This window comes from Vipera ursinii, assembly GCF_947247035.1.
Source record: "Vipera ursinii genome assembly, chromosome: 2".
NCBI classification, from domain to species: domain Eukaryota; kingdom Metazoa; phylum Chordata; class Lepidosauria; order Squamata; family Viperidae; genus Vipera; species Vipera ursinii.
Window position 1 is genome coordinate 72,874,899 of NC_139513.1, and position 24,585 is coordinate 72,899,483.

The 24,585-nt window shown below is 43.1% G+C and overlaps 1 protein-coding gene across 1 annotated transcript in view; it reads left to right on the forward strand.

The window, feature by feature from the left end:
* CDHR4 (cadherin related family member 4) overlaps positions 1 to 21,075 on the forward strand; it is a gene marked incomplete at both ends in the record, with an annotated part of 43,660 nt that extends 22,585 nt beyond the window's left edge. The window contains 9 exons of the mRNA XM_083351095.1: positions 5,856 to 6,062; positions 6,798 to 6,937; positions 9,255 to 9,399; positions 11,675 to 11,889; positions 13,306 to 13,445; positions 13,879 to 13,920; positions 16,185 to 16,269; positions 19,759 to 19,792; positions 21,020 to 21,075. Of these exons, the coding sequence (XP_083207221.1) occupies positions 5,856 to 6,062; positions 6,798 to 6,937; positions 9,255 to 9,399; positions 11,675 to 11,889; positions 13,306 to 13,445; positions 13,879 to 13,920; positions 16,185 to 16,269; positions 19,759 to 19,792; positions 21,020 to 21,075 (1,064 nt within the window). The remainder of the gene's footprint in view (positions 1 to 5,855; positions 6,063 to 6,797; positions 6,938 to 9,254; positions 9,400 to 11,674; positions 11,890 to 13,305; positions 13,446 to 13,878; positions 13,921 to 16,184; positions 16,270 to 19,758; positions 19,793 to 21,019) is intronic.
* Positions 21,076 to 24,585: the final 3,510 nt, after the last annotated feature.

Consider the following 24,585-nt stretch of genomic DNA (forward strand, 5'->3'; position numbering starts at 1 on the left):
TGAGTGACCGTGCACAGGGCATCCCGGTCCAGATAGGGCCGCAACTGGCGCACCAGGCGAACCTGGGCGAAAGCCCCCCTAGTCACGGCCACCACATGATCTTCCAGGGTAAGCCGTGAATCTAGGAGGACTCCCAAGTAGCAGGAGTTAATTTCTTTAGCTTGCCTTCCAGTAAATTGCCTTTTTCTCACTAGTTGTTCTATAGTACCTATTTTATGCAAATGCTCGTGGTAGGTTCTCAAAATTCCAAATATATTGTAGGCCCCCAAAGATGGGGGATCACAGTCTACCCCCAATCACGTATGATTAAGGGCAAACTTTCCAGTGAAATGGACAAAGGAGTGTGACTTACGCCCCATATATGTAGAGAAGCCTTGAAGAAAACATGCAGCAGCCATTATCAAAACTTCAATTTAGCCCAGGAAGGCAGAAAAATATGCCAAGGAAACCCAAGAGTGACTGTCTTTGATATAAGAGAGACAGAAGGAGAAATTCTGTCTATCTTTTGAGATTATGTTATTATAGCCCATAGAGAGAGAGTTATAGTATTTCTTGTGGTTGATTCCTGACTGTCTGCCTTTAAGAACCAACAATATCACTGTGAAAAGTACCTAGAAGGAGATATCACTGGGAGATAAGCAGATGATAGATTCTCCCTCAGTCTCATCTCTGCTTTCCTCTAAAAATCAAATCACCCGATTGGCAAACCTAGCCGAAAACCTTCAGCTCTGTAGCCTTCATGTGTTATTTGAGCTTTGCTTGTTTTCTGTAATTATGTAGGTTAGGCACTTAGTTACTTGCCGATTACAAAGTGCTTGCTGGATGTTGTGTAGTGAGTTCGTTGCGCAGGAATGAAGACGAGGCGAGTGAGTTCAGCAATGGTCATGTTTATTTGCTTGCAGGATCTGAACTGAGGAACTAAGCTGCAGCCTGCAGCAATTTATAGCCTGCCCCCTAGGCGGCAGCCAATAGGTTTAAAGCAACCCATTGCCACCTAGGGGCAGCCAATAGCAGCACTGGAGACCAGGTGTCTGAATTGCTGGGAGCTGTTAGCTAGCTCCAGCTTACGTGGTGTTACAATTAAGCCCAATACATAACATCCCTCCCCTCTTAGAATGAACAAACATCATAGCAACAATAAGCGTGCAATAACAAATTACAAGATTTAACAATAGTATGAATAGGTTTCCATTAACAATATAATAAGACAGTTAACGACATTATAACTCCATCATTGTTTTAGTACAGTCTCATAGTCAACATTTATCACAAGTACATACAACATTATAGTTCCTTATTTTACTATATAATCTGCTAAATAAGCAGGAGGATTGCGTGCCCTTGTGGAACGCCTCAGGGGTTCAGTCACTTTCTGGTCTACCAGCTTACCCACCGGGCTGGGTAGACCAGTGTCCTTTGATGCACTTGAGCCAGAAGGATTTGGTGCTCTCTGGCTGACGTCTCCAGGTTGGCCCACCCCAGAGTCAGACTGTTCAGCAGAGTTGGCACAGCGGTTGTGAAAGTCAGGTTGGCTTGCTCCATCAGGAGATCCATGTTGTACTTCCGGACTCTCCTCCTCTACGGCCAACTCCTCATTGCTTGTGCTGTGAGAGTCTTCAGAGTCTATGCATGGGCTGGCTTGGTTGCCAGTTTGGGGACCTTGGGAGGGACTTATGATGCAGTCCTCGCTTAGTGGCCATTCTGGAAACCGCTTTCTGAGTTGGTCAATGTGGCATCTGACAACTCGCTCTCCCTCCAGCCCCACTTCGTAAGAGAGGGGACCAGATGATTTAGTGATTTTTTCCAGGAACCCACAGATTCCCATCCCCATAGTTTCTAGCCCACACCCCATCACCCACTTGCAGCCCCCTCGGGGGTTTTGGTCGAGAGGCTTCTGCTGCCACTCTATCTTGATGCAACCTGTCCAGTTTTGTGATCAGGCATCTCCCCCAAATTAGTTCTGCTGGGCTTTTCCCAGTAGCAGTGCAGGGCGTGGAATGCTGGCAAAGTAAAAAAATCTGCCAATCTGTGATGCCAGTCCCCAGTTACTATGTGTTTTAGTGACTTCTTTGTGGTCCTTACCATACGTTCAGCTTGACCATTACTGGATGGGTGAAATGGGGCAGACGTTGCGTGTCTGATGAGGTTTGCCCTTAGGAAAGCCTGAAATTCAGCAGCAGTGAATTGAGCCCCATTGTCTGAAACTAAGATATCTGGCAGCCCATGTGTGGCAAAGAGTTTTCTCAGCACCTGGATGGTCCTAGCAGTAGTCATGTTTGCAACCGGGATTACTTAAAGCCATTTAAAATGGCTGTCTACCACTATGAGGAAGAGCTGTCCCTGAAAGGGCCCAGCGAAGTCTATGTGAATTCTAGACCAGGGAGTGTGCGTTTCCTCCCACCTGTGAACTGCAGCATGTGGCATTTCAGGCCTTGATTGCTGGCATGTATAACATCCATGCACCTGTGCCTCGATGGCCTTGTCTAAACCTGGCCACCATAGGTAGCTTCTTGCTAAAGCTTTCATATGGACAATACCTGGATGGACTTCATGCAGTGACTGTAGAACTCTATCTCTCAGTGAAGTGGGAACTATCATCCTGTCTCCCCATAGGATACAACCCTTGTGAGCTGATAGCTCATGTCTTCTAACAAAATAACTCTGGAATTCAGAGCCTGGGCTTTTATCTAACCACCCCATGTGCACCCATGAAAGCACTCTACTAAGTGTTTTATCAGTAGCTGTTTCTTCTGGCAAATCCTGAATGGACAGGATTCTGGCCCCTGGGGCTGGATCTGGTTCAATTAGTGGCAGTGGGAGTCTGCTCAGGCCATCAGCATGGCCCATTTCTTTGCCAGGTTTGTGAACCAGTTTAAATGTGTAGGCTGATAGAAAAATAGACCATCTCAACATTCTTGGGGAAAGTATGTGGGGTGTTTGTTTGTCTGTTGTAAAGAGTCCCAGTAGTGGTTTGTGGTCTGTGAAGACCGTGAAGTCCCTGCCATATAAATAGTCATGGAATTTTTTAATTCCTGCTACAATGGCTAAGGCCTCTTTGTCAATTTGAGCGTAGTTATGCTCAGCAGAGGACAGTGTCCTTGAATAAAATGCAATAGGGACTTCTTCTCTAAATGACTCAAGACTGCCCCCACCCCATAAGGGGATGCATCACATGCTAAACAGACTGGTTTAGACTCCCTAAAATGAGTGACAGTAGATTTAACCGACAAAAGTGCCTTTAGGTCTTGGAAACTTTTCTCGTGAATGGTGGTCCATTTCCATGAAGCTTTTTTATCTAAGAGCCTGTGAAGTGGCTCTGCCACTGCGGCCTTGTTAGGCAGAAATGCATGGTAGAAGTTGAGAAGGCCCAAGAATGCTTGTAGATCTCCTTTTGATTTAGGGCTAGGTGCCATTTGAATGGCCTTCACTTTGGACTCAGCTGGGTGAATGCCATTAGTATCAATGCAAAATCCCAAAAATTCGGTTGAAGAAACCCCAATACTGCATTTACTCTTTTTAAATTTGAGGCCTGCTTCACACAGCCTCTGTAGGACGGCTCTGAGCCTGCTGGCTAACACCTCTGTGGATTCCCCTGCAATACGCACATCATCAAAATAAGGGCAAACACCCTGAATGCCTTTAAGCGTGCGTTCCATGTTTCCCTGAAAAATGCCTGGTGCAACACTAACCCCAAATTGTAAACGCTTCACTTTAAAAGCCCCCCTGTGAGTCACGATCGTCTGAGCAGCGGCTGTGGCCTCATCAACCGGCAGTTGCTGATAGGCCTGTGCCAAATCTAACTTTGCGAAAATGGTGCTCCCTTGCAAAGATGCCAAGATGTGGTTCACCACTGGGACAGGGTATGCATGTTGCTTAAGGGCTTTGTTAATTGTGCATTTGTAGTCTGCATATATTCTAATTTCTCCGTTGGCCTTCAGTGGTGTTACTATAGGAGTTTCCCACTCCCCACCATCAACTGGTTGCAAAATGCCCTGTTCTACAAGCTTGTCTATTTCTGTGTCAATTTAATGTTTGAGGGCAAAGGGAACCCTTCGAGGCTTAATCCTAATGGGGACCACATTGGGGTCTAGCTTGAATGATATAGGTGGGCCTGTGTATGTTCCTAGGGCTGAATCAAATATGTCTGCAAAGTCCTCGCATACTGATGTTAGATTCAAAGCTTGTGTCCGGTTGATACTGGTTACTTGGATGCCTAATGCATCAAACCAATTGAGTCCAATTAGACTCATTCTCTGTCCCCCTACTTCTACGACATTCAGGTGCCCATTTTCTACTGCGACTGCACATGAAATTAAATGTGTCCAGAGAAATGATGGAAACGGCTGAGCCTGTGTCCAACTCCATTTTGCAGGGGACACCTTGTAGCTCCACCTGAAGTTTAAATTTGGGTCTTAGGAGGCGTCGGGCCCCTGTGCAGCATACACTTCTGTGGCTTGCACAAAACCCCACGCTAAACGGCCCCTGGGCCCTGGTACCTCTCCTGGTCGGATCTTCTGACTGGCGCTTCGATGGCTGGTCCCTCTGGCGAGCTCTGCATACTGCTGCAATGTGGCCAGTTTTGCCACAGGCCCAGCACATGACTGACCGGAATCTGCAGTCTGTGCGTTGGTGGCGGCCACCACAACCTTTACATCTAGGTAAGAGATCTGCTTTGTAAGGAGTCTCTTGTTGCTTGCTGCTGCAGTGCTGAGTGTTGGGTTGTTTGTGCAGCTTGTCAACTTCAGCATCTTCTTCATCTGATTCTTTGGTGCGTCCTCGTGGTGGACGGCTTCTTTGTGCTGTGTTGTTTTGGCGGGCCGGATTGTTCGGATGGCTCCCCCGGCGGCTTCATCTGCCATGACTTTGTCCTGGGCTTCAGTGAATGACAGGTTAGCTCTAGCAAAAAGTTTTTGCTGCAGCTCTTGATTTCGTAGGCTGCAGACGAGCCGGTCTCGAAGTCACTCTTCAACATCAGAAAATTTACACAGGCATGCGGCCTGCCTCAAGGCCACGATGTACTCCAACGCGGTCTCACCGGGCTGCTGTATTCGTTGTTTGAAGGCGTAGCACCAGGCAATCACCGACATCTTCGGTTGGAAATGTTCTCCGAGCTTCTTCTTTAGATCAGTGTAGGAGACTGATTCAAGCGGCATTGACGCGAACAGGTTTTCAGCCAGATCGAATGTTGCTGGGCCTCACACAAAGAGCAGCATGGCGGCCTTCAGTCCATCTACTGCAAGCTGGTTCGCCCGGAGGTAGTTTTTGACCTGGGACAGGTATGATGGCCATCCTTCTGGTCGCTTGATGTCGAACTCTTGCAGCCTTCTGACCTTGGGCATTCTTCTGATCTTCTCAGCTGGTTCCTGCGTCTTCTGATCCTGCTTCTCTGATGCCCAGGGACTGATCCACTGAGTGTGTGGTCGCTAGTGTGTCTGGCTAGCCGACCGTGGGGGGGAAATGCCTTTCCCACCAGGCATGCGCTGCCTCTCCCCTAGTGACTTTCAGATCCCATCCTCGTCACCAGTGTTCTGTAGTGAGTTTGTTGCACAGGAATGAAGACGAAGCGAGTGAGTTCAGCAATGGTCATGTTTATTTGCTTGCAGGATCTGAACTGAGGAACTGAGCTGCAACCTGCAGCAATTTATAGCCTGGCCCCTAGGTGGCAGCCAATAGGTATAAAGCAACCCATTGCAGCATAGGGGCAGCCAATAGCAGCACTGGAGACCTGGTGTCTGAGTTGCTGGGAGCTGTTAGCTAGCTCCAGCTTACCACGTGGTGTTACAATTAAGCCCAATACATAACACTGGAATTTTGTCATCATATAAGCTTTCTGGGTTTCTTTCTTTATCTTGCAGCCACTGTACCTGTGCTGGTGACAGTAAGGCGAGTGAATGAATTCTCCCCAAAGTGCTCAAAGCGGGAATTCAGTGTACCAGAGAATACTAAGTATGGATCCAGCATTGGCAATGTCAATGGCACTGACCAAGACTATCCATTCAACAACATTGAATACAGCATAATGGATGCAGATGCTGGAGTTTTCTACATTAGCAGCTATACAGGTAAGCTAATGGTGGTCCTGTTTGGCAGGGCCTCCCCAGGCTTTATTTACCAAACAGCTTAAGCCTTAAGGATCTCCCTTCACTCATTTATCTACTTGTCTGAATCTGATTCTATCAGAACTACCTTAGGTGGAATACAGCAGTACACTGATCTCGCATCTTTAGAATTGAAGTATGTTTAGCAACTGTATGAGGAAGGCTGGTTCCAAACTCTGTAAAATATAGCATGGGCACTACTATATCTTTTAGGACAAACAATTCCTAAAGAAGAAAATAAAGTTTACAAAAAATAATTAGCTAAATTGGACAGAGTGTCAAATAGCTTAATTATGGAGGAAAAAGGAAAGGAAAGGAAAGGAAGGGAAGGGAAAGGAAAGGAAAGGAAAGGAAAGGAAGGGAAGGGAAAGGAAAGGAAAGGAAAGGAAAGGAAAGGAAAGGAAAGGAAAGGAAAGGAAAGGAAAGGAAAGGAAAGGAAAGGAAAGGAAAGGAAAGGAAAGGAAAGGAAGTTCCTTGGCCATTGTTCATGTTTCTTTCTTTCTCTGCTTTTGCCTGCCTTCCATCCCAGCTTTCCAGTTAAATGTTTTGATATTTTCTATGTATAATAAATAAGCACCAACTATATTTTTGCTAGCTGAACTGAGTGGCATGTGGATATAGAGATTGATGAGGAAAAGGCTGGGTCTGGATGCAGATTAAACTGGAAATTACCCAGCATAGTTTTATAATATGTCACAGGTCAGCTGCATGTACTTTTGCCCTTGGATTATGAAGACCAGAAAGTGTATCATCTGGCTGTCATTCTAAAAGACCTGGAGAACGAAGCAGCTCCTCGCACCCAGAAAACAACAACATGTAATGTCACGATTTATGTGCAGGTAATTTGAAAATAGAAGAGAAGCTACAGTATGTTGATACAGAGCATTGACTACCCCCCCCCCCAGTGCACCATAAATTATATCCCCCAGATCAAGCAGTTGATAAGTGAGATGGCTGGGGAACTCTGACATGTATGCTGGATTCCCACCACACTTGATAGCCCATGAAACTCTGCTGAACAATTCAGCAGCAATAGATACCAAACCCCCAACTTTTAGGGACATTATTATTGGGGTGGGGGGAGAGAGAAGGTGCATATCTCTACAGATATGTGTGTTTCAATAAAGACAATATTAAGTTTATTAAATGCTTTACTGTAACCCTAACAAAGAAAAACCAAAACAAGACAACATGTTCAGCTCTAGCTTATATAGCAACATGACTAGGTGTTCCCCCAGTTTTTAAAAATGGGGGTGCAGCCACTCTGTTCACAGAAAGGTTGGCCAGTATTGTGCTAGGAAAAGTTGAGCTTTGAACAGTCTCTGTTGTGTACTGGGTTCGTTGCGCAGGAATGAAGACGAGGCGAGTGAGTTCAGCAAAGAGCATGGTTTATTTCTTGCAGGATCTGAACTAGAAAACAGTGGCTGCAGCTGCAGCAATTTATACCTTGGCCCCTAGGTGGCGGCCAATAGGTTTGAAGCAACCTATTGCTGCCTAGGGGCAACCAATAGCAGCGCTGGAGACGGGTTGTCTGAGATGCTGGGAGCTGTTAGCTAGCTCCCTGCTCTAGCAACCTACCAGCCATTACCACGTGGTGTTAACAAGCAAGCCCAATACATTACAGTCTCCTTATCCTATGATTTACAATTATTCATCTGCTACGTGGTTAGTGGGGCCTATAGGCAAATGTATCCTGTGTTATATATTCATATCTTCCCACTTCTGCTCTTTAATAGGCTCTACAATGGTGCATTTTATTGGTTTTCAGGTTATCACTCTTCTAAAATGTCCTGCAAGGAGAAACATGGCCTGTTGTCCTACCTATTGCTATAAAGATGCCTTTCTGTGGGTCTTTTCTGTCAGAAACCTGATGTCTTGAAAACAGAAATTGCATGGGCATATATATTTTTATTTTATAAAAGTGGGAGTAGGGAGAGATCAGTTATACAGCAGCCAAATTGGTGCCTTCTAGATGCACTGGACTTACTGCCCATTCTCCCACAATCCCTAGGCCAATAGCTGAGCTGGTTGGTAACTGTTGCCCAAACATCTGAAATCAGTGGTGGGATTCAAATATGTAAACAACCGGTTTTCTGTGTGGATGCCGCTTCTGGAAGTCCATTCTGGGCCTGGGCAACAAAAAATTAGCTACCGGTTCTGCCGAAGTGGTGCAAACACTGACTGAAATGTACAAAATAGCATCATCTCTGAAAGCTTTAACTTTCTAGCCTGGAATTTGCATGCAACTTTTAAAACTACCTACAGTAGTAAATAGCAGCCTGCTTCAGATCCTGAGCGCTTTAATACAAGAGAAAAGCAGGGTAACCATGTTCCCTTTTGTTGCTCTGCTAACAAAAATAAGTTCTAAAACTTTTGTTAGGCCTGGAATGGAGCAGGTTTTACTGAGGGTTATGTTCTTAATACAGTACTTTGAGAAATGCCTGATAGCCCACTGAATACAGGTAGTTCTCAACTTATGACTACAATTGAATCCAAAATTTATGTTGTTAAGCAAGACAGTTAAGTGAATTTTGCCCCATTTTACAAACTTTCTTGTCAGAGTTGTTAAGTGAGACATTGCAGTTAAGTTAGTAATATGGATGTTAAGTGAATCTGGCTTTCCCCATTGACTTTGCTTGTCAGAAAGTTGCAAAAGGTGATCACGTGACCCAGGATACTGCAACTGTCATAAATACGAACCAGTTGCCAAGCATCCAAATTTTGATCATGTGACCCTGGGGATGCTGCCATGGCTGTAAATGTGAAAAGCAGTCATAAATCACTTTTCTCAGTGCCACTGCAACTTCAAATGGTCACTAAACAAATGATTATATGTCAGGGACTACCTATATTGTAATCTCATCTGGCAAATAACCAACTGCAGAAAGTTTTACTTTTTCAGCCCAAAATCACTTTTGCAAATAGCTGCTTTATGCTATTTTTAAAGTCTTATTTAGTTCGTGTAGAATTACAATTGTACACATGTTGCAATAGCTTCTTTCCCTTGGTGGCATTAGGGGAAGCCTGAGGTCTGGAAATCTTTCTTGCTTGGAGACTTGTTTTTTGGGAATGTCTCTGATCATTGCAACAAGGAGGAGAATGTTTGAGAACCTGTGAACTGTCTACCATGAAATGTAATTTCTTTTATATCCCCAGGATGTGAACGACCATCCTCCTAGGTGTGAAGAATCATTTTTGATGTTTTCCATATACTCCACCCAAGCCAGAAATATAAAAATCACAGATATTGATTGTAAAGATGAGGAGAGGGGAACCAAACTGGCCTACAACATTGTTCGTGGTATGGAATGGGTCGCAAATTGCCGGGACCTGCTTAAATAAATTAAAAGAGATCAGTACCAGGGTCTTCTTTGGGACTGGAAAAAGAAGGAATAAACTGAACTTGAAAAAGGGAAAAAGTTGGAGAATAGAAGCTCACCAATGAGGGCTATCACTGCTGCTACTTATAAGATACTTAAAGAATTAAATTGTAGGCAAAAAGTGGATTTAGCAAACTGGACCCAGTTAGTGTTAGATAGTAATGATAGAGGGAATCTACTAGAGATAAAGCATATTTTTTCCACAGGGATGCTGTCCAGGTAGGGATGTCATGGCATCCAGTTGGTTCAATCCAGTTTCTGCAAAATGGTTGTTAACGACTCCCCCCCCCCCGAGATCTGGAAGGCTTCCTCATGTTGCCCTAGACCAGTGATGGCGAACCTTTTAGAGACCGAGGGCCCAAACTGAAACCCAAAACCCACTTATGTATCATCGGGTGCTGGTTGGGCGTGGCCCATTGGGTGGGCATGGCTGCGGTGGTAACGGCAGATTGGGTGAGACTAAAAAGTTCAATCAATCAATCAATCCCAACTTTGCAAGACCTTTTTTTGAAATTGATTGATTGACTGATTGAACCTTTCTCCTTTTTTTGCACACAGCGGCAGAGGCCTAAAGCAAAAAGGTTATAAAACCCAGCTGAAGGCCTAGGACTGGGACGATGGTGCACGTGCCCACAGAGAGGGCTCTGTGTGCACCTGTGGCACGCGTGCCATAGGTTCTCCACCACGGCCCTAGACTTTTTAGTGATGGTCTGAGATAGGGATTTTTACCCCTGGGAATTGTAGTTCAAAATAAGCTAAGTGTGTGTGGGGGGGTGATCAGGCTTCTGTGAGAATTGCTTGGAGTCAACTGGCCCAGCAAGTGGGAGAGCACTCGGAATGGAGGAACATAAAAGAAGCAGGCTGGCAGAGAGTGGGTCATTTTTCAATGCTTGGCAAACCTACCCTCTCTTTTGCCTAGTGCAGGGGTCAGCAACCTGAAACAGTGAAAGAGCCACTCGGAACCGGTTCCCTCACAGAAGGAAAAACTGGGAGCCGCAAAAAATGTGTGCGCATGCGCGTACATGCGCGCATGCACAGAACAGGGTTTGACTGAAGAGTGGAGCCAAGGCGAGATATGCACCTACCCTGCATATTTGAATTGATTGGCTGAAATTTTTTAGTCCCACTTTTTTTTTTTTGGACTGCACATGGCAGAGGACTGGGAGCCGCAGGAGACAGCTGAAAGAGCCGCATGCGGCTCCGGAGCCATGGGTTGCAGACCTGTGGCCTAGTGAAATGAAAAGGGACCAGCTTTTTATAGGATTGTCCTTGCTGCAGGGGATAGTCCATTTCCTCACTGAAGGAAAACTGGTTTCTTCCTACATCCTAATTCTTTGGCTCAAGACAGGAATCACGCAGTAGCTGGAACCTTCCCCCCTCCCCGTTTCAAATTCCACTAAGGTGTCTTCTTTCTGGAGCTTGTCTTTTCATGTATCCCTACATCGAGAACTTATCGTTCCAGACAGAATAGCTACATGAAACCCTGATTACAGTTTTTGGGAAGAGCACCTTGTTGAAAAACGAAAGAAGGAATAATATTCCTTTCACAACTCACAGAAGGTTTTTAGTGCAACAGTGGAGTGGAACGCCTGGCAATGAGAAGTTTTGGATGGATTTGTTTATATATTTTTTACAGCGTAAACAACTACATGTTTAAAAAATGATTCACGAGGCAGATCATTAGCCATTTATCATCTTTATGTAGAGTGTGATTATAGGGTTGTTACTCCATAAATGCCACTGCAGTAGTTCAGAAGGCAACTGACTGGATACTAATAAAGGAGAAGATTTGTAGCTCACCGTTGACATGAGAGGTCCTTGGTGCTCTCTGAGCTTGCTTGTATTCTTGCAGACGTTTCCTTACCCAAACATCATCGCTGATGATGTTACCTAGTTTGCGTAGTGAAACGTCTGCAAGAAAACAAGCAAGCTCAGAGAGCACCGAGGATCCCTCGACTCACTGGATTTTTGTTCTCCTGCATTGGTCAGCTGTAGAGGAAAGAGGGAGAGCACTAATTGGCTCAGGATGACAATGCCTACTGAGTTTTGGTGTTGACAGAGATCTAAAATAGCGAGGGTGATTGTGGATCAGTTTCAAATAGCTTTCTGAAGGGTTTCGGGCAGAAAGTTATGAGCAATTAAATTAGGAATAAATTTGACACTCACTTAAAACAGCAATGCTCTTTTCTTTTCTAGGCAACGTAAATGGGCGTTTTCGCATGGAAGGACAAAGCCTTTTTCCTAACACTTTTTCCTATAGACCTGATGGTATCTATGATCCCCTTGTTTTTGTGCTTCTGGTGGAAGTGACAGATAGTGAAAGCTTACCTCGCTTCAGCACCACAGTCACAGTTGTTGTTCATGTGATCCCTTGGGCCACAACAGTAACTACTACCACCACAACTACTACGGTGAGCAGTCATACGTGTTGCGGTCATAAACGTTTTCTTCCATTTGCATCACTGGGATATCACATTTTTGCTATTTGTCCCACAGACTATTTCCCCAGTCTGTGAAAAAGGTCATGAGAATGGATACTGTATTTCTTTATCTATGTGGCTTCCATAATGAAGCATTTAGATGCCTCCGGAAAAGTGGCATTTAAAGATTGCTTTGTAAGTTTTGGCAATGGGAAAGCCCACTGGATTTTCTGAGGCACTGGGGAATTAGCACTTTATTTTTATCTCACTATAATGAATATATATATATATATTAAAGGTAAAGGTTCCCTGCACATGCGTGCTAGTCGTTTCTGACTCTAGGGGCCGGTGCTCATCTCCGTTTCAAAGCTGAAGAGCCAGTGCTTGTCCAAGGATGTCTCCGTGGTCACGTGGCTGGCATGACTAGATACCAAAGGCACACGGAACGCTGTTACCTTCCCACCGTAGTGGTCCCTATTTTTCTACTTGCATTTTTACGTGCTTTCGAACTGCTAGGTTGGCAGAAGCTGGGATGAGTAACAGGCGCTCACTCTGTTACGCGGCACTCGGGATTCGACCCGCCAAGGCCATCCACAGGCAGTAGTCACAGCAGTGACAGCTCATATTTACACACAAACACACACACACGTATGTATGTATGTATGTGTGTATGTATGTATGTATGTATATATATATATAGTACTCTTTCCTCCTCCTATTTTCCCCATAATGACAAACTTGTGAAGTAGGTTGGGCTGAAAGAGAATGACTGGCCCGAAGTCACTCATCTAGCTTTCATGCCCAAATTGGGATTTAAATCACAGTCTTCTGGTTACTTTATGGTACTTTTTCCCCCTCTCCATGTGATTTGGAATATGTGTGTGTGAGAGAGTGAATGACTCTGTGGCTGTTACTGTGAAGCATTCTGACTTAGCTACTGAGAGAGAATGTCAAATGATACAAAGTGCAGTATCATCAAGAAAGTCATATGATCTTGGTCTGAATTATGGTTTAATGAACCCCAAAATATCAATTGGTTTTTTTTTTTAAAGTATTGGCTGGGAATTTATAACTTGCCATCTTTTCTTAATAAAACTTCCTAGAACTGGTAACATTAATCATACTAGTTTGGGCTGCTGTAAATTGTAATTCTCAATAGGCATAGCAGAGCTAAACATTCCCTGGCATTGTTGAAGCACTGTTGCAGGTTGAATAAGGGATAATAGATTGAATCTGAGTTATGAAAAAGAATGGATTGAAAAAAATGTACATAAAATTCAAGGAGAATCAGCACCCAATAATTTAGCTCTTTTATGAGCTACATGGGTAGAGTTTGTCTGGGCTGAGCTGAGCATCTGAAAAAGCTGTGTGTCTCTGCATACTAAATTTACACTATTATGATTTCAGACAGTCCCCAAGAAGCCGATTGTTTTGCACAGAACTGTGACATACTGGGCACCAGATCCGTGGTTTGTGGTGGTTCTTACACTCACTGGAATCCTCTTCTTTTCTGCCTTGGGTTTGTTGTTTTGGCAATTCTGCCGGAGGTGAATATTCAGGAAAATTATATCTGAGTTACTAGCTTGAAATCTAATATTAACTAGAGATTGACTTATTGATTATGTGTCATCAAGTTGACTATTAGCAACTGCTTAGATGGACCTTGTCCAGGATGGCTACAGTTATTAGCACCAGCTATTTCAGGATGCATTATGAAAAGCTGAAAATAATTGAAACCAAAGATGAGCAATCCTCAATGAAGGAGCATGATATGATTTGGTAGAATATATTATGGCCTTTCCCCTGCCTGGAAAACATGATTGTTTTTGCAATTTACTATATGCTCCAAAAAAACCATTCCCTGATCTTCCAAGCTGAAAAAACATTATGATTTATTTCATACCTTCTCAAAGCCCTGACCACATTCAAATCGGAGATGATGTCTCCCGAAAACTGACTCTACTCTTGTTTGGCTTTCAGAAAACCAGCAGGGGAGATATCTCAGCCTCTACTGCAGAACAAGTAAGTGCCTCTTGTCATAGATAACTAGTCATCTTCATGGGGAAATACTATTTCACATACAAGTAGTCCTCGACTTACAACAGTTCATTTAGTAACCGTTCAAAGTTACAATGGCACTGCCTTATAACCATTTTTCACACAACTGTTGCAGCATCCCCATGATCACGTGATCAAAATTTGGATGCTTGGCAACTGATTCATATTTATGACGGTCACAGTGTCCCAGGGTCATGTGATCACCTTCTGTGAGCTTCTGACAAGCAAAGTCAAAGGGGAAGCCAGATTCACTCAACAACCCTGTTACTAACTTAACAACTGCAGTGATTCATTTAACTATTATGGCAAGGAAGAATAAAATGGAGTAAAATTCACTTAACAAGTGTCTCACTTAGCAATATAAATGTTGGGGTCAATTGTGCTCATAAGTCGAGGATTACTGTATTTCATGTCTAGGTTTGGGGACAAAACTTTGGAATAAGCTACAGATACAAACCATCAGTTAGGATCCTTTATTTCTAAACCCCAACAAACAAAGAAAAATGAGATAGCATACCATCAACATCAAAGCTGTATCTGTGGAATTAGAAACATAATTTGTAAACATTGGCATTTGCCAAAGAATATACCTAGATATAGGAATACATTGCAGGCCAATGCTGACTGGTAAATACAGTATTTGAACAAACTGCTATCAATATAATAGTTTTACAAGTTCTGGTAATAATAGAACTCACAACTTAAGGAAATTTTCATCTATCCATCTAAAGAAGTGTCAAGTGTGATATGGATGAGGTTGTGCTGAATATACCCCAACAGTTGAAATTCTTTAAACATAGATCACTTAATAATTGGTAAACAGTGTGTTGTCTGGGTTTACATTTGTAAAAGAATCACTAACAATTAATTTCTATAGTCCATAATCCACATAATGCTTTTAGTTGATTTCTTCTTTTCCCCAAAATGTCCTCTTTTGCAAACATTGAATTAATAAAGTTCTTATTATTTTGATAGATAACAATTAAATATATAATTTTCCCCAATATTCCTAAAAATAACAATCACATCAATATAATATTTCTTTTCTTCTAATCATTCTGGTTGCCTCATCGTAGATCCTGTTACAGTCCTTATTTAAATTTGTTTCTCCCACAAAATTCAAAGTATTCTTTCCGGTTAAGATTTTCTCAAAAATTAATTACATTTAAGTCTATTTTTTCCACATAAACCATCTCAACACATTTACATTTCTTAAAGAATAGATAAAACAGTAAAAAAAAGGAGAGCAAGAGTAAGGAAACAAAAAATAACATACTATTTAAAATATATATCCCTCCTAAACTAATATATATGTTTCCAAAATTTCTTATTCTTTTTAACCATAGTTAAAAATATGTTTAATCAACAACAACAATAATTCAGTTTTAATCTACATAGTCCATGGCTTCTCAAACATCGTATTACATGACTTCTCAAACTTTATGGAATTGCTGCCCACTGTGAGCATGTAGGTAACAGGGAATAAAGCCCAGAGACAGTTTTAATAGTGCTCCACTGTCACTTGCACAAGTCTAATCAGGTTTTTAAAAGTACTGTGATCCCCTTCTAAATTGCTTATGACCATTCAGGATATCCTGACCCAGTTTGAAACCCCTTCAATTTGCCTTACCAATCTCCTCACCCAGCTGTAGAAATTTCATCAGACATTGTTCTCATTTCTGTGTCACTTTTACTCCTTTGCAATCTTTCCTTTTTAAAAAAATGATAAGAGAACAGTTTTCATAGTGATGTCGTTCATTTACTGTATAACATGCACAACTATAGCAATGAGATTTTGCAGTTGCTGAAAAATCAGTTCTACTATTTTTTTGATAATCTGTCTGCAGCAAAGGATGACACTTGGTGTCTAAAACCCTCATTACACATGCTTCTAGAAAAATTGGGGGTGGATTTGTATGGGCTAAAATGTATTGGGACTGTAATTCTTAGTACACCTAGCCATACAGGCATGGTCCTGCTCTAGTCTCCATATATTTGTGGGCACAAGCTTAGAGAAAACTGGAGTTAACATCAGTTAATTTGTGATAGAGCTCCAGGCTGTATCTTTTATGTCAGCAAATCTGGCTGGGGAATTCTGGGAGTTCAGGTCCACACCTCTTCAAGTGGTCAAGTTTGAAAACACTGTTTTATGTTGTTGGTTCTGCTAGACTTCTGTCAGGATACTAATGGAAGAGCTCTTTTTTCATGCAATGTCTCACACTGTGTAGGAACAAAGAAGCGGGGGAAAATTATAAGGTAACAGAAGAAGCAAGGAAGCAGAAAAAGAAGGATGTCACTGACTTGCAGAGTCTGGTATGTTTTTTTTTATTTATTTTAATTCCATTTATATCCCGCCCTTCTCTGAAGACTCAGGGCGGCTTACAAGCTTAGCATGTTATCTTGACCTAGCTTGATTTTTTTTTTTTACATTTAAGCAGTGCTTTTTTTGTAAAAGAAAAAGGTGCCGGAACTCACACATATCATACAACCCGCCTTGCCTACTCTACAATGTTCCATCCAAAAAAGGTGCCGTAACTCTGTTCTGAGTGTTCTATGACAAAAAAGCCCTGCATTTAAGACTGTGCTTAAATCGCTGTTGTCTCTGTCAGTTGGTCAGCTGCAACCATCCTTGTGGCACACTATTTTTGCGTTCTTCTGCATATTGGCTTTTTATGTAATGTGGGAACTGTTTGATAAAATAAAATCAACCCAAGCACTTGCTTGTCTATCTTGTTAGAATGATAGCAGTGCCTCTTCCCAGCAGTGATTGGAAGCAGCAACAAGAGTTTTCTTGGGTCTCCCATGTTGTGCTGCTATTCAGTGTGGGAGCCAGTTTAACATCAGCAGAAAAAGAGCTGTCTGCATAATGTGGGGAGAGGAGAAAAGAAGAATGGAGAACACTTCCCTTGATGCTGATATCAGAAAGCTTGTGGTCTTCTGCTGTCTGTTCGTCCTCCCATGGAGTGACTGGAGAGCAGGAACCAAAAAAAGCCAACCTCTCTCTCCACACTTTCTTCCCTCTTCTACTATCCTTGGCAATATTTTGTGGCTTTGTTCCTTCCCATCCAGCGTCAGCTGTCAGTGGGGGAATCTATTATCAATTGCTGTCCTTAAAGTGTGGTGGTGCAGGCTTGAGTGAGTGTGGCTAGTTTCCTAGGACAGAGGCTTTAGCCACCTTCCCAGAAGGCAGTCTATCAATGTGGAGGTGCTCTATAGCAATAATTTGTCACTTGGGCTATTTTTGAACAGGTCATCTGAAAGCCCAAGTGGCAGGAAGAATGGTTAGCATGCCTATGAGTCTGCCATCTACATAAGATTGGTAAACCTCTATCAAGATAGCTCAAAGCACACATTAATGAAGGGAAAAACAAGGATAAGGTGCCTTGAAACTCCTACTCTTCGAGCTCTCTGGCCCAGGCTGAGAATTTTTAATTTTAATTTTAACTGGGTTTTTCTCTCAGGGTTTCATTTAATCTTTTTTAATTTGTTTTAACTTTTGTATTGATTTTCTTTTAAATATCCTGTAAACCGCCCTGAGTCCTTCGGGAAAGGGCGGTATACTGTATAAATCTAAATAAATAAATAAACCCCACCCCAGCCCCATTAGCTGGGCTAGTTTTGGATACAGATTTGCCAATCTTACAGAAAATCAATATACAATTTGATGTTCGTTCTTGCCATTTGGGCTAGAAAGGGAACCGGCAGAACTGTTGTCAATTACATCCCAGCTGCCAGTATTGCAAGGGAACACTGGCTGTAAGTAGCAAGGGAAGTATCTCATGGAGTAGACCAAAATTGCATTAGACTAGGTAAAATGGCACTGTCTGCTCAATGCAATCAGCTAGAGTTTTCCTCTGGAGGATGTCATGAAGGTACGAGCAGGTAAAAAAATGGCTGTAATGGAATTTACTCACATCAGCTGAAATTCTTAAGTATTCAATGATACACTGGCGCTTCATCCATACAGGAACTGCTGTATCAGGGTTTCCAAACATCAGGATTTTCTGGTACATAGGGAAACCATACTATGCTTCAGACACTGCCTTAGGGTCAGTCTTTTCTAGGAAGAGTCTTTCTCAAGGAGGAGACGTATCCCAGCAGCCCAAGACGGAAAGGCCTTGGAGGGAAGCTACCTGGGGATTGCAGGGAGGGGTTATGCCCACAGATGTGTATATGAAGCAGTTGGAGGGGAGGCATTGCCCGTAACGAAATGAGGTCATAAATGAGGTCACACTACACTATTTGAGCAACAGCCTGGAAAACACCACATTTGATGTATAGCAAAAAAAAAAAAAGATTGACAAAAGCTGCTCTCATGGTGGGTTAGGGATAAGTTGAGAATGACGTTTTCTTCTTGATAAACAGTGAGCTGCCTTATGCCATGGCGAACAGGACATACGGATGAGGCCTCTTTTATTGCTCTAGGCCACAGGTCGGCAACCTGCGGCTCCGGAGCCGCATGCGGCTCTTTGAGCCGTCTCTTGCGGCTCCCAGCCGCCCGGTGCGCGCGCACCTCTTCCAACGGGCAGTGGTGCGCGCGCACCTCTCCAAATGGAGAGTGGCACCGCCCGTTTGGAGAGGTGCACGCGCACCTCCCCGAATGGGCGGAGGTGCGCGCGCACCTCCCCAAACCTTTGGAGAGGTGCGCGCGTACCTCTGCGCGAATGGGCAGCGGTGCCGCTCTTTCAGGAAGCCCGCCGCGGCCCGTCTGTGAAGCTGCCGAAAGCGGCAGCTTAGCAGAAGGGCCGCGGCAGCTTCCGCAAAGAGCGGCGCCCCTGCCCATTCCGAGAGGTGCGCGCGCACCTCTCCGAACGACCGGAGGTGCGCACGTACCTCCGCGCGAATGGGCAGCGGTGCCGCTCTTTCAGGAAGCCCGCCGCGGCCCGTCTGTGAAGCTGCCGAAAGCGGCAGCTTAGCAGACGGGCCGTGGCAGCTTCCGCAAAGAGCGGCGCCCCTGCCCATTCCGAGAGGTGCGCGCGCACCTCTCCGAACGACCGGAGGTGCGCACGCACCTCTCGGAATGGGCAGGGGCGCCGCTCTTTGCGGAAGCTGCCGCGGCCCGTCTGCTAAGCTGCCGCTTTCGGCAGCTTCACAGACGGGCCGCGGCGGGCTTCCTGAAAGAGCGGCACCGCTGCCCATTCGCGCGGAGGTACGCGCGCACCTCCGGTCGTTCGGAGAGGTGCGCACGCACCTCTCGGAATGGGCAGGGGCGCCGCTCTTTGCGGAAGCTGCCACGGCCCGTCTGCAAAGCTGCCGAAAGCGGCAGCTTTGCAGACGGGCCGTCGCCATCAGGCAACCGGGAACCGGTTCCATCTCATTTTTTAAAAAATGGCAGCCGCGTGCGTCCGCGCATGCGCAAAAAACCTTTTTGCGCATGCGCGTGCATGGACACACGCACGCGGCTCCCTCTTTTTTTAATTTGTGATGGAACCGGTTCCCAGTGGCTCTTTTTCTTTTTTAGGTTGCCGACCCCTGCTCTAGGCGAGTCATTAAATGACAGAAGGTTAAGTTTGAATTTGAATTTTATTGAATTTATATACCACCCTTTCCCGTAGGACTCAGGGAGGTTTACAGGGTACTTAAAACAACAATACAAAAATTAAAAACAATTAAAAAGATTAAATTAAATCCCTGAAGAAATTAAAAAAAAAACAGTTAAAACTCTCAGCCTGGGCCGGAGAGCTCGAAGAGCCAGGTCTTCAGTTCAAGGAAGCTTGCTTTCTTCTTCCTGGGCTCCTTGCCCTTGGGAAGAGGTGGATCATCTCTCTCTCTCTCTCTCTCTCTCTCTCTCTCTCATTATAGGAACAACAATTTGATGGCCGGGCTCAAGACCCCAGTAAGTTTAATCTCCCGTTTTAAATCATCTTGACCTATAGAGAGATAGCATAGGCCAATCAGGCAATAGAAAAGACAGACATTCTCAATTTCCCATAAATGAGCTCTTGTATATAATTGCAAGAAAGGAAATACCAGACTTCATCTTTTAGCTAAAGCTGGATTTATCTGCAAGAGGCTGAGAGCTGCAGCTGCGGTCACATATGACTTGCTTCTGCAGAGACTGCAGAGCTTAGCCAGTTGAAAACCTTTACTATTGCATGTTGCTGGTTTCCTTACGCATAATAAGGAACGATTGCCAGAGACCAAACTGGATTTATGCCATTGTTGTGCTCTGCAGAGGACTTGGTAATACAATAATTCCTTGCTGGGAAGTCTGACTTTAGATGAAGGACGCCCTGTCTGTGCCCTTTCCCATCATTATTAACACCGAATTGTACTTTTTAAAAAAATTCTAGAGAGAAATTATATGAGAATAGTTCATTGTATTACATGGAAATAGATGATTACACATATGTTCCCGTTGGTTCTCATTCAGCTCTTTGGTCCTCTTTCTCCCTTTGTGGCCTGATGGACATTCTTTTGCCTAAGTTGTATATCAGAAACTCTTAAATTTTTGTAAGCTCAGGCTTGTGTCAGTTCTTTTTCCTCCTTGTCTCACCCATTTTTTCCGCCTGCAGCCCACCATAAATCATTCAGGCCAGATATAGTCCTGGGGCAAAAAAAAATCCCCCCACTCCATCACCTCCATATACAAAGTAGCTTTCTTGGCAGACCCACATTAGTGATTTGCCTGTTGTTGTTTTTTTAATTCCAGTCTCACTTGCAGCCCTTGTATTCTCCCCTGGTTTTGCATTCAAGTATTAAGCAGGCCCAATCTTATGTAACTTTGAAATACAGAAGTTTTGCCAAATGATGTTACCCACTTTAGAGGTTGAAAAAGGATGAATGCCTATTGGTGGGTCTCTAGGAGTTTTCTGGGTCTGTGCAACGCTACAAAGTCTAACCATTTCATATTTAGAAGTGAAATTGATGGCAGCTCTGGTTAAATCGCTATCTTCCCAAATTCTATAGAGGAACAGCTTTTAGGTATTTCATGACATTGAATAACATTATGAATTTCAGCTTACCTCTGTCTTAGAGCTGTATTCTAAGATGGGCAGCTCTACAAAAATAAGTAGAGCAAAAGTAGGCAAAAAACTAACTAGCTCTTATTTTTTGTCTCAAGTCTCTGGGCAGTATTATCTGTTTGACAGCAGCACTGGAGCACGGCGCTGGGTGTGAGCATGAAGGAGAAGGAAGAACCCAGATTTCTGGACACCAGGAACTCTCTGTTGGGTATCTGCTATATATGTTTATAATGGTGGCACAACAGTAGCTTTCCATTAGTTACATCATGTATTTTAATAATCGGTGGTTGCCACTTTCCTTTCTTCTTTTGCTATTCTGGTTTCCATGGTTGTTTCATTGGTGAGAAGTTCTTTCCACCATCTATGGTGCCCCTATATCTGGAAATTCTCCATATTATGGGAGAAGTTAAGAATGGTGATATGGCACTACTAGGTAACACATCCACCCATTTGTCCCTCCTTCTTACAAAGACATCTCTCTATGAGAAAGTGCTGTAATAAAGGCCCTTTTAGTGTTGCTTGAGTACAGAAGAATTGTATGTGAACTGTAAAATCTGGTTCAAAAACAAGGGATAGCAATTGAGTTTAATATTAAATTCTCTATATCTCTGGTTAGGCATATTCATTGCTGTTGTAGCTCGGTGGTTCTGAAGTTTTGTGTCATTTGACAATATAGCATCGTGTACATATTTCTTTCCTTCCGTTTCATTTATCTTGCTGATTGTTGGGGATGCTTGAATAACTGAGAAATAATAAAAGAATTACGCATCGCACCAGCCTGTTGGGTAAGTGCTCCAAAGTCAAACACAGCCACATGAGATACAGTAACTGTAATTTTCTAACACTTTATTCAGTGCAGATTAGGTTGGATTCATGGTGGGGCATATTTTTTTCCAGGTACTCCCTAGGCAAAGCTTTACTCACATTAGTGCTATTATAATATAATAAAGTGAATAAACATAAATAAATAAAATCTTCCCCTGACATATGAAGTTATCAGAAGTCAGAGATGTTGGGGGCATGAAATAGCAATTTTCAGATCAGCTGTGGTCCAAATGTCTGCCAGATTGATTCCCTTTCTGCTTCAAGGGGAGGTGTTGTATTTAGAGAAGAGAGTGAAAGGTCTTCTGAGAACAGCCTGCTGCTCAAAACTTGGGTATTAGTATTGCAGCCTGCCACTAACTGTTCACTCAACTGATTCTTCTTTATCTCCTAACAAAATTCTGCATATAATTTATTTATTTATTTATTTTATTAGATTTATATACCGCCCTTTCCAGAAGGACTCAGGGCGGTTTACAGGGCATTTTAAAATCACACCAATACAAAATACAAAGTTAAAAGACAATTAAAAAGATTAAATTATCCCTGAAAATAAAACCCCAGTTAAAATTCTCAGCCTGGGCCAGAGAGCTCAAAGAGCCAAGTCTTCAGGTCCCGGTGGAATGAACGTAGGTCAGGGGCAGTCTTGAGCTCTACGGGCAGCTGGTTCCAGAGGGCAGGCGCACCCACAGAGAAGGCCCTCCCCCTGGGTGTTATCCGCCGGCAATCTTTTACCGCCGGCACCCTGAGAAGACCCTCCCTGTGGGAGCGCACTGGACGAAGGGAACTTGATGCTGGCAGCAGGTGTTCCCTCAGATATCCCGGACCCAAGCCATTCAGGGCTTTATAGGTCATCACCAGCACCTTGAATCTCACCCGGAGGGCAACCGGAAGCCAATGCAGCTCACGGAGTAGAGCTGCATTGGCTTCCGGTTGGGAATATCGGGAAACCCCCATCACAACTCGCGCGGCCGCATTCTGCACCAGTTGAAGCCTCTGAGTGGTCCTCAAGGGCAGCCCCATGTAGAGAGCGTTGCAGTAGTCTAAATGATGGACGATGGTGGTATTTACAGCAGTGCATTATTTTAAAAATATGGATATAGTCTAAATGCTGAATATGTATGTCGCCCTAATACTGCAGTCCAGTGCTTTTTTTTTTTGTAAAAGAAAAAGGTGCCGGAATTCACACATGTCATACAACCCACCTTGCCAACCCTGCAAGTTTCCATCCAAAAAAGGTGCCGGAACTCTGTTCTGAGCGTTCTATGAGAAAAAAAAAGCCCTGCTGCAGTCTATAGTACAATTTGTTTTTGGGTGTGCAGTAGTGGCCAGGACAAACCTGTGATGTGAAAGTGCCCTCTGCTGGAGCACCAATTGAAACAACTTGATTTATTACTGGAAGTAATATAAGATTATTATACATTAGGAATCTGTAAATTCTCAGTGTTGCACAATAAAGTAGTTAATTGCCTAAATACAAATAATTAATGACAGGTAAATGTGTTTAGAGTCTATTGGATAGGATTCTATTATTTCTTTTTAATAAAGTAAGTTTAGCTGTTACAGTAAATATATTGAAATACACAGTGGAAAAAAGAAATTATTGAAATAAAAAGTAGAAAACCCCCCAAAAAAGACTGTTGCATTTGAAATAAAAGAAAACATGGTGAAATTAAGCCAATGGTATATTTTTCTTATCAACCCAAGCAGCTGCTAGCTGAAGCTGAAGCAAGTGAGAGAAGATGAACAAACATCAAATGAATTCAAGAATAACAAATAAATAAGAACTGAAATAGGGAGTGCCTATTGGGAATATGGATATCCAGTAAAAGTCAAAATGTCAAAATGATATTGAACTGCATAGTAAGGATAAGATTGAGTTACCAGTAATTTACTATGTGTATTGGCTGACACCACTGTAACTTAAATCCTTTCTGGAGAAAGGATATAAAAGAATCAGCATCATAACTACTTTTGAAAAAATAATAACTATCCTTCTCGACTTAAAGGAACAATCTCAACAAATTATAGGTTATTATTGAATTTGGAATTAGATAACCTTTATTAATAGGTACTCTTCTTGATAGCTAGCTTATGTACTACTTGCAGACTCAAGAGCTCTTATATTAAAATACCAACTAACGTACTAAGAAGCGAAAATGAAAAAGCAATACTTTTACCTTTAACTTCTACACTTCAGCTTTTAAATTTGCTTCTACACTGGTTGACAACTATTACATATGATGCTGGATGCTAGATCCTGTAAACAGTTAAATCTGTTAAGTTCTATGCATTTAAGATTGTGGGTGTTATGTATTGGGCTCAATTGTAATACCACATGGTTAGCTGGAGTAGCTAATGGCTCTCCAGCTACCCAGACTCCAGGTCTCCAGTGCTGCTATTGGCTGTCCCTAGGCGGCAATGGTTGCTTTAAACCTATTGGCTGCTGCCTAGGGGCTAGGCTATAAATTGCTGCTAGTTGCAGCCCAATTCTCAGTTCAGATTCTGCAAGCAATAAATCATGAGCTTTCCTGAACTCACTTGCCTCGTCTTCTTTCCTGCGCGACGAACCCGCAACATAACAGTGGGAATTTCCGGAAAAGAATTTTCTGTGAAATTTTATTACATAGTCAATATTTCATATATGCAATTGTGTGTAGAATAGAAGGCCAATATAAAGCTTTCATGTACTATTGACTTTCAGATGAGTGAAAAGCACTTTCTGGATACATGCAGGAGATGTGGCTACAATATGAATTTCATTAAAAAGATCTACATTTAAAAATAATATTTTACTTGGATTGATACTTTATATGTGAACTTACTTTCTTATTGGTGAAAC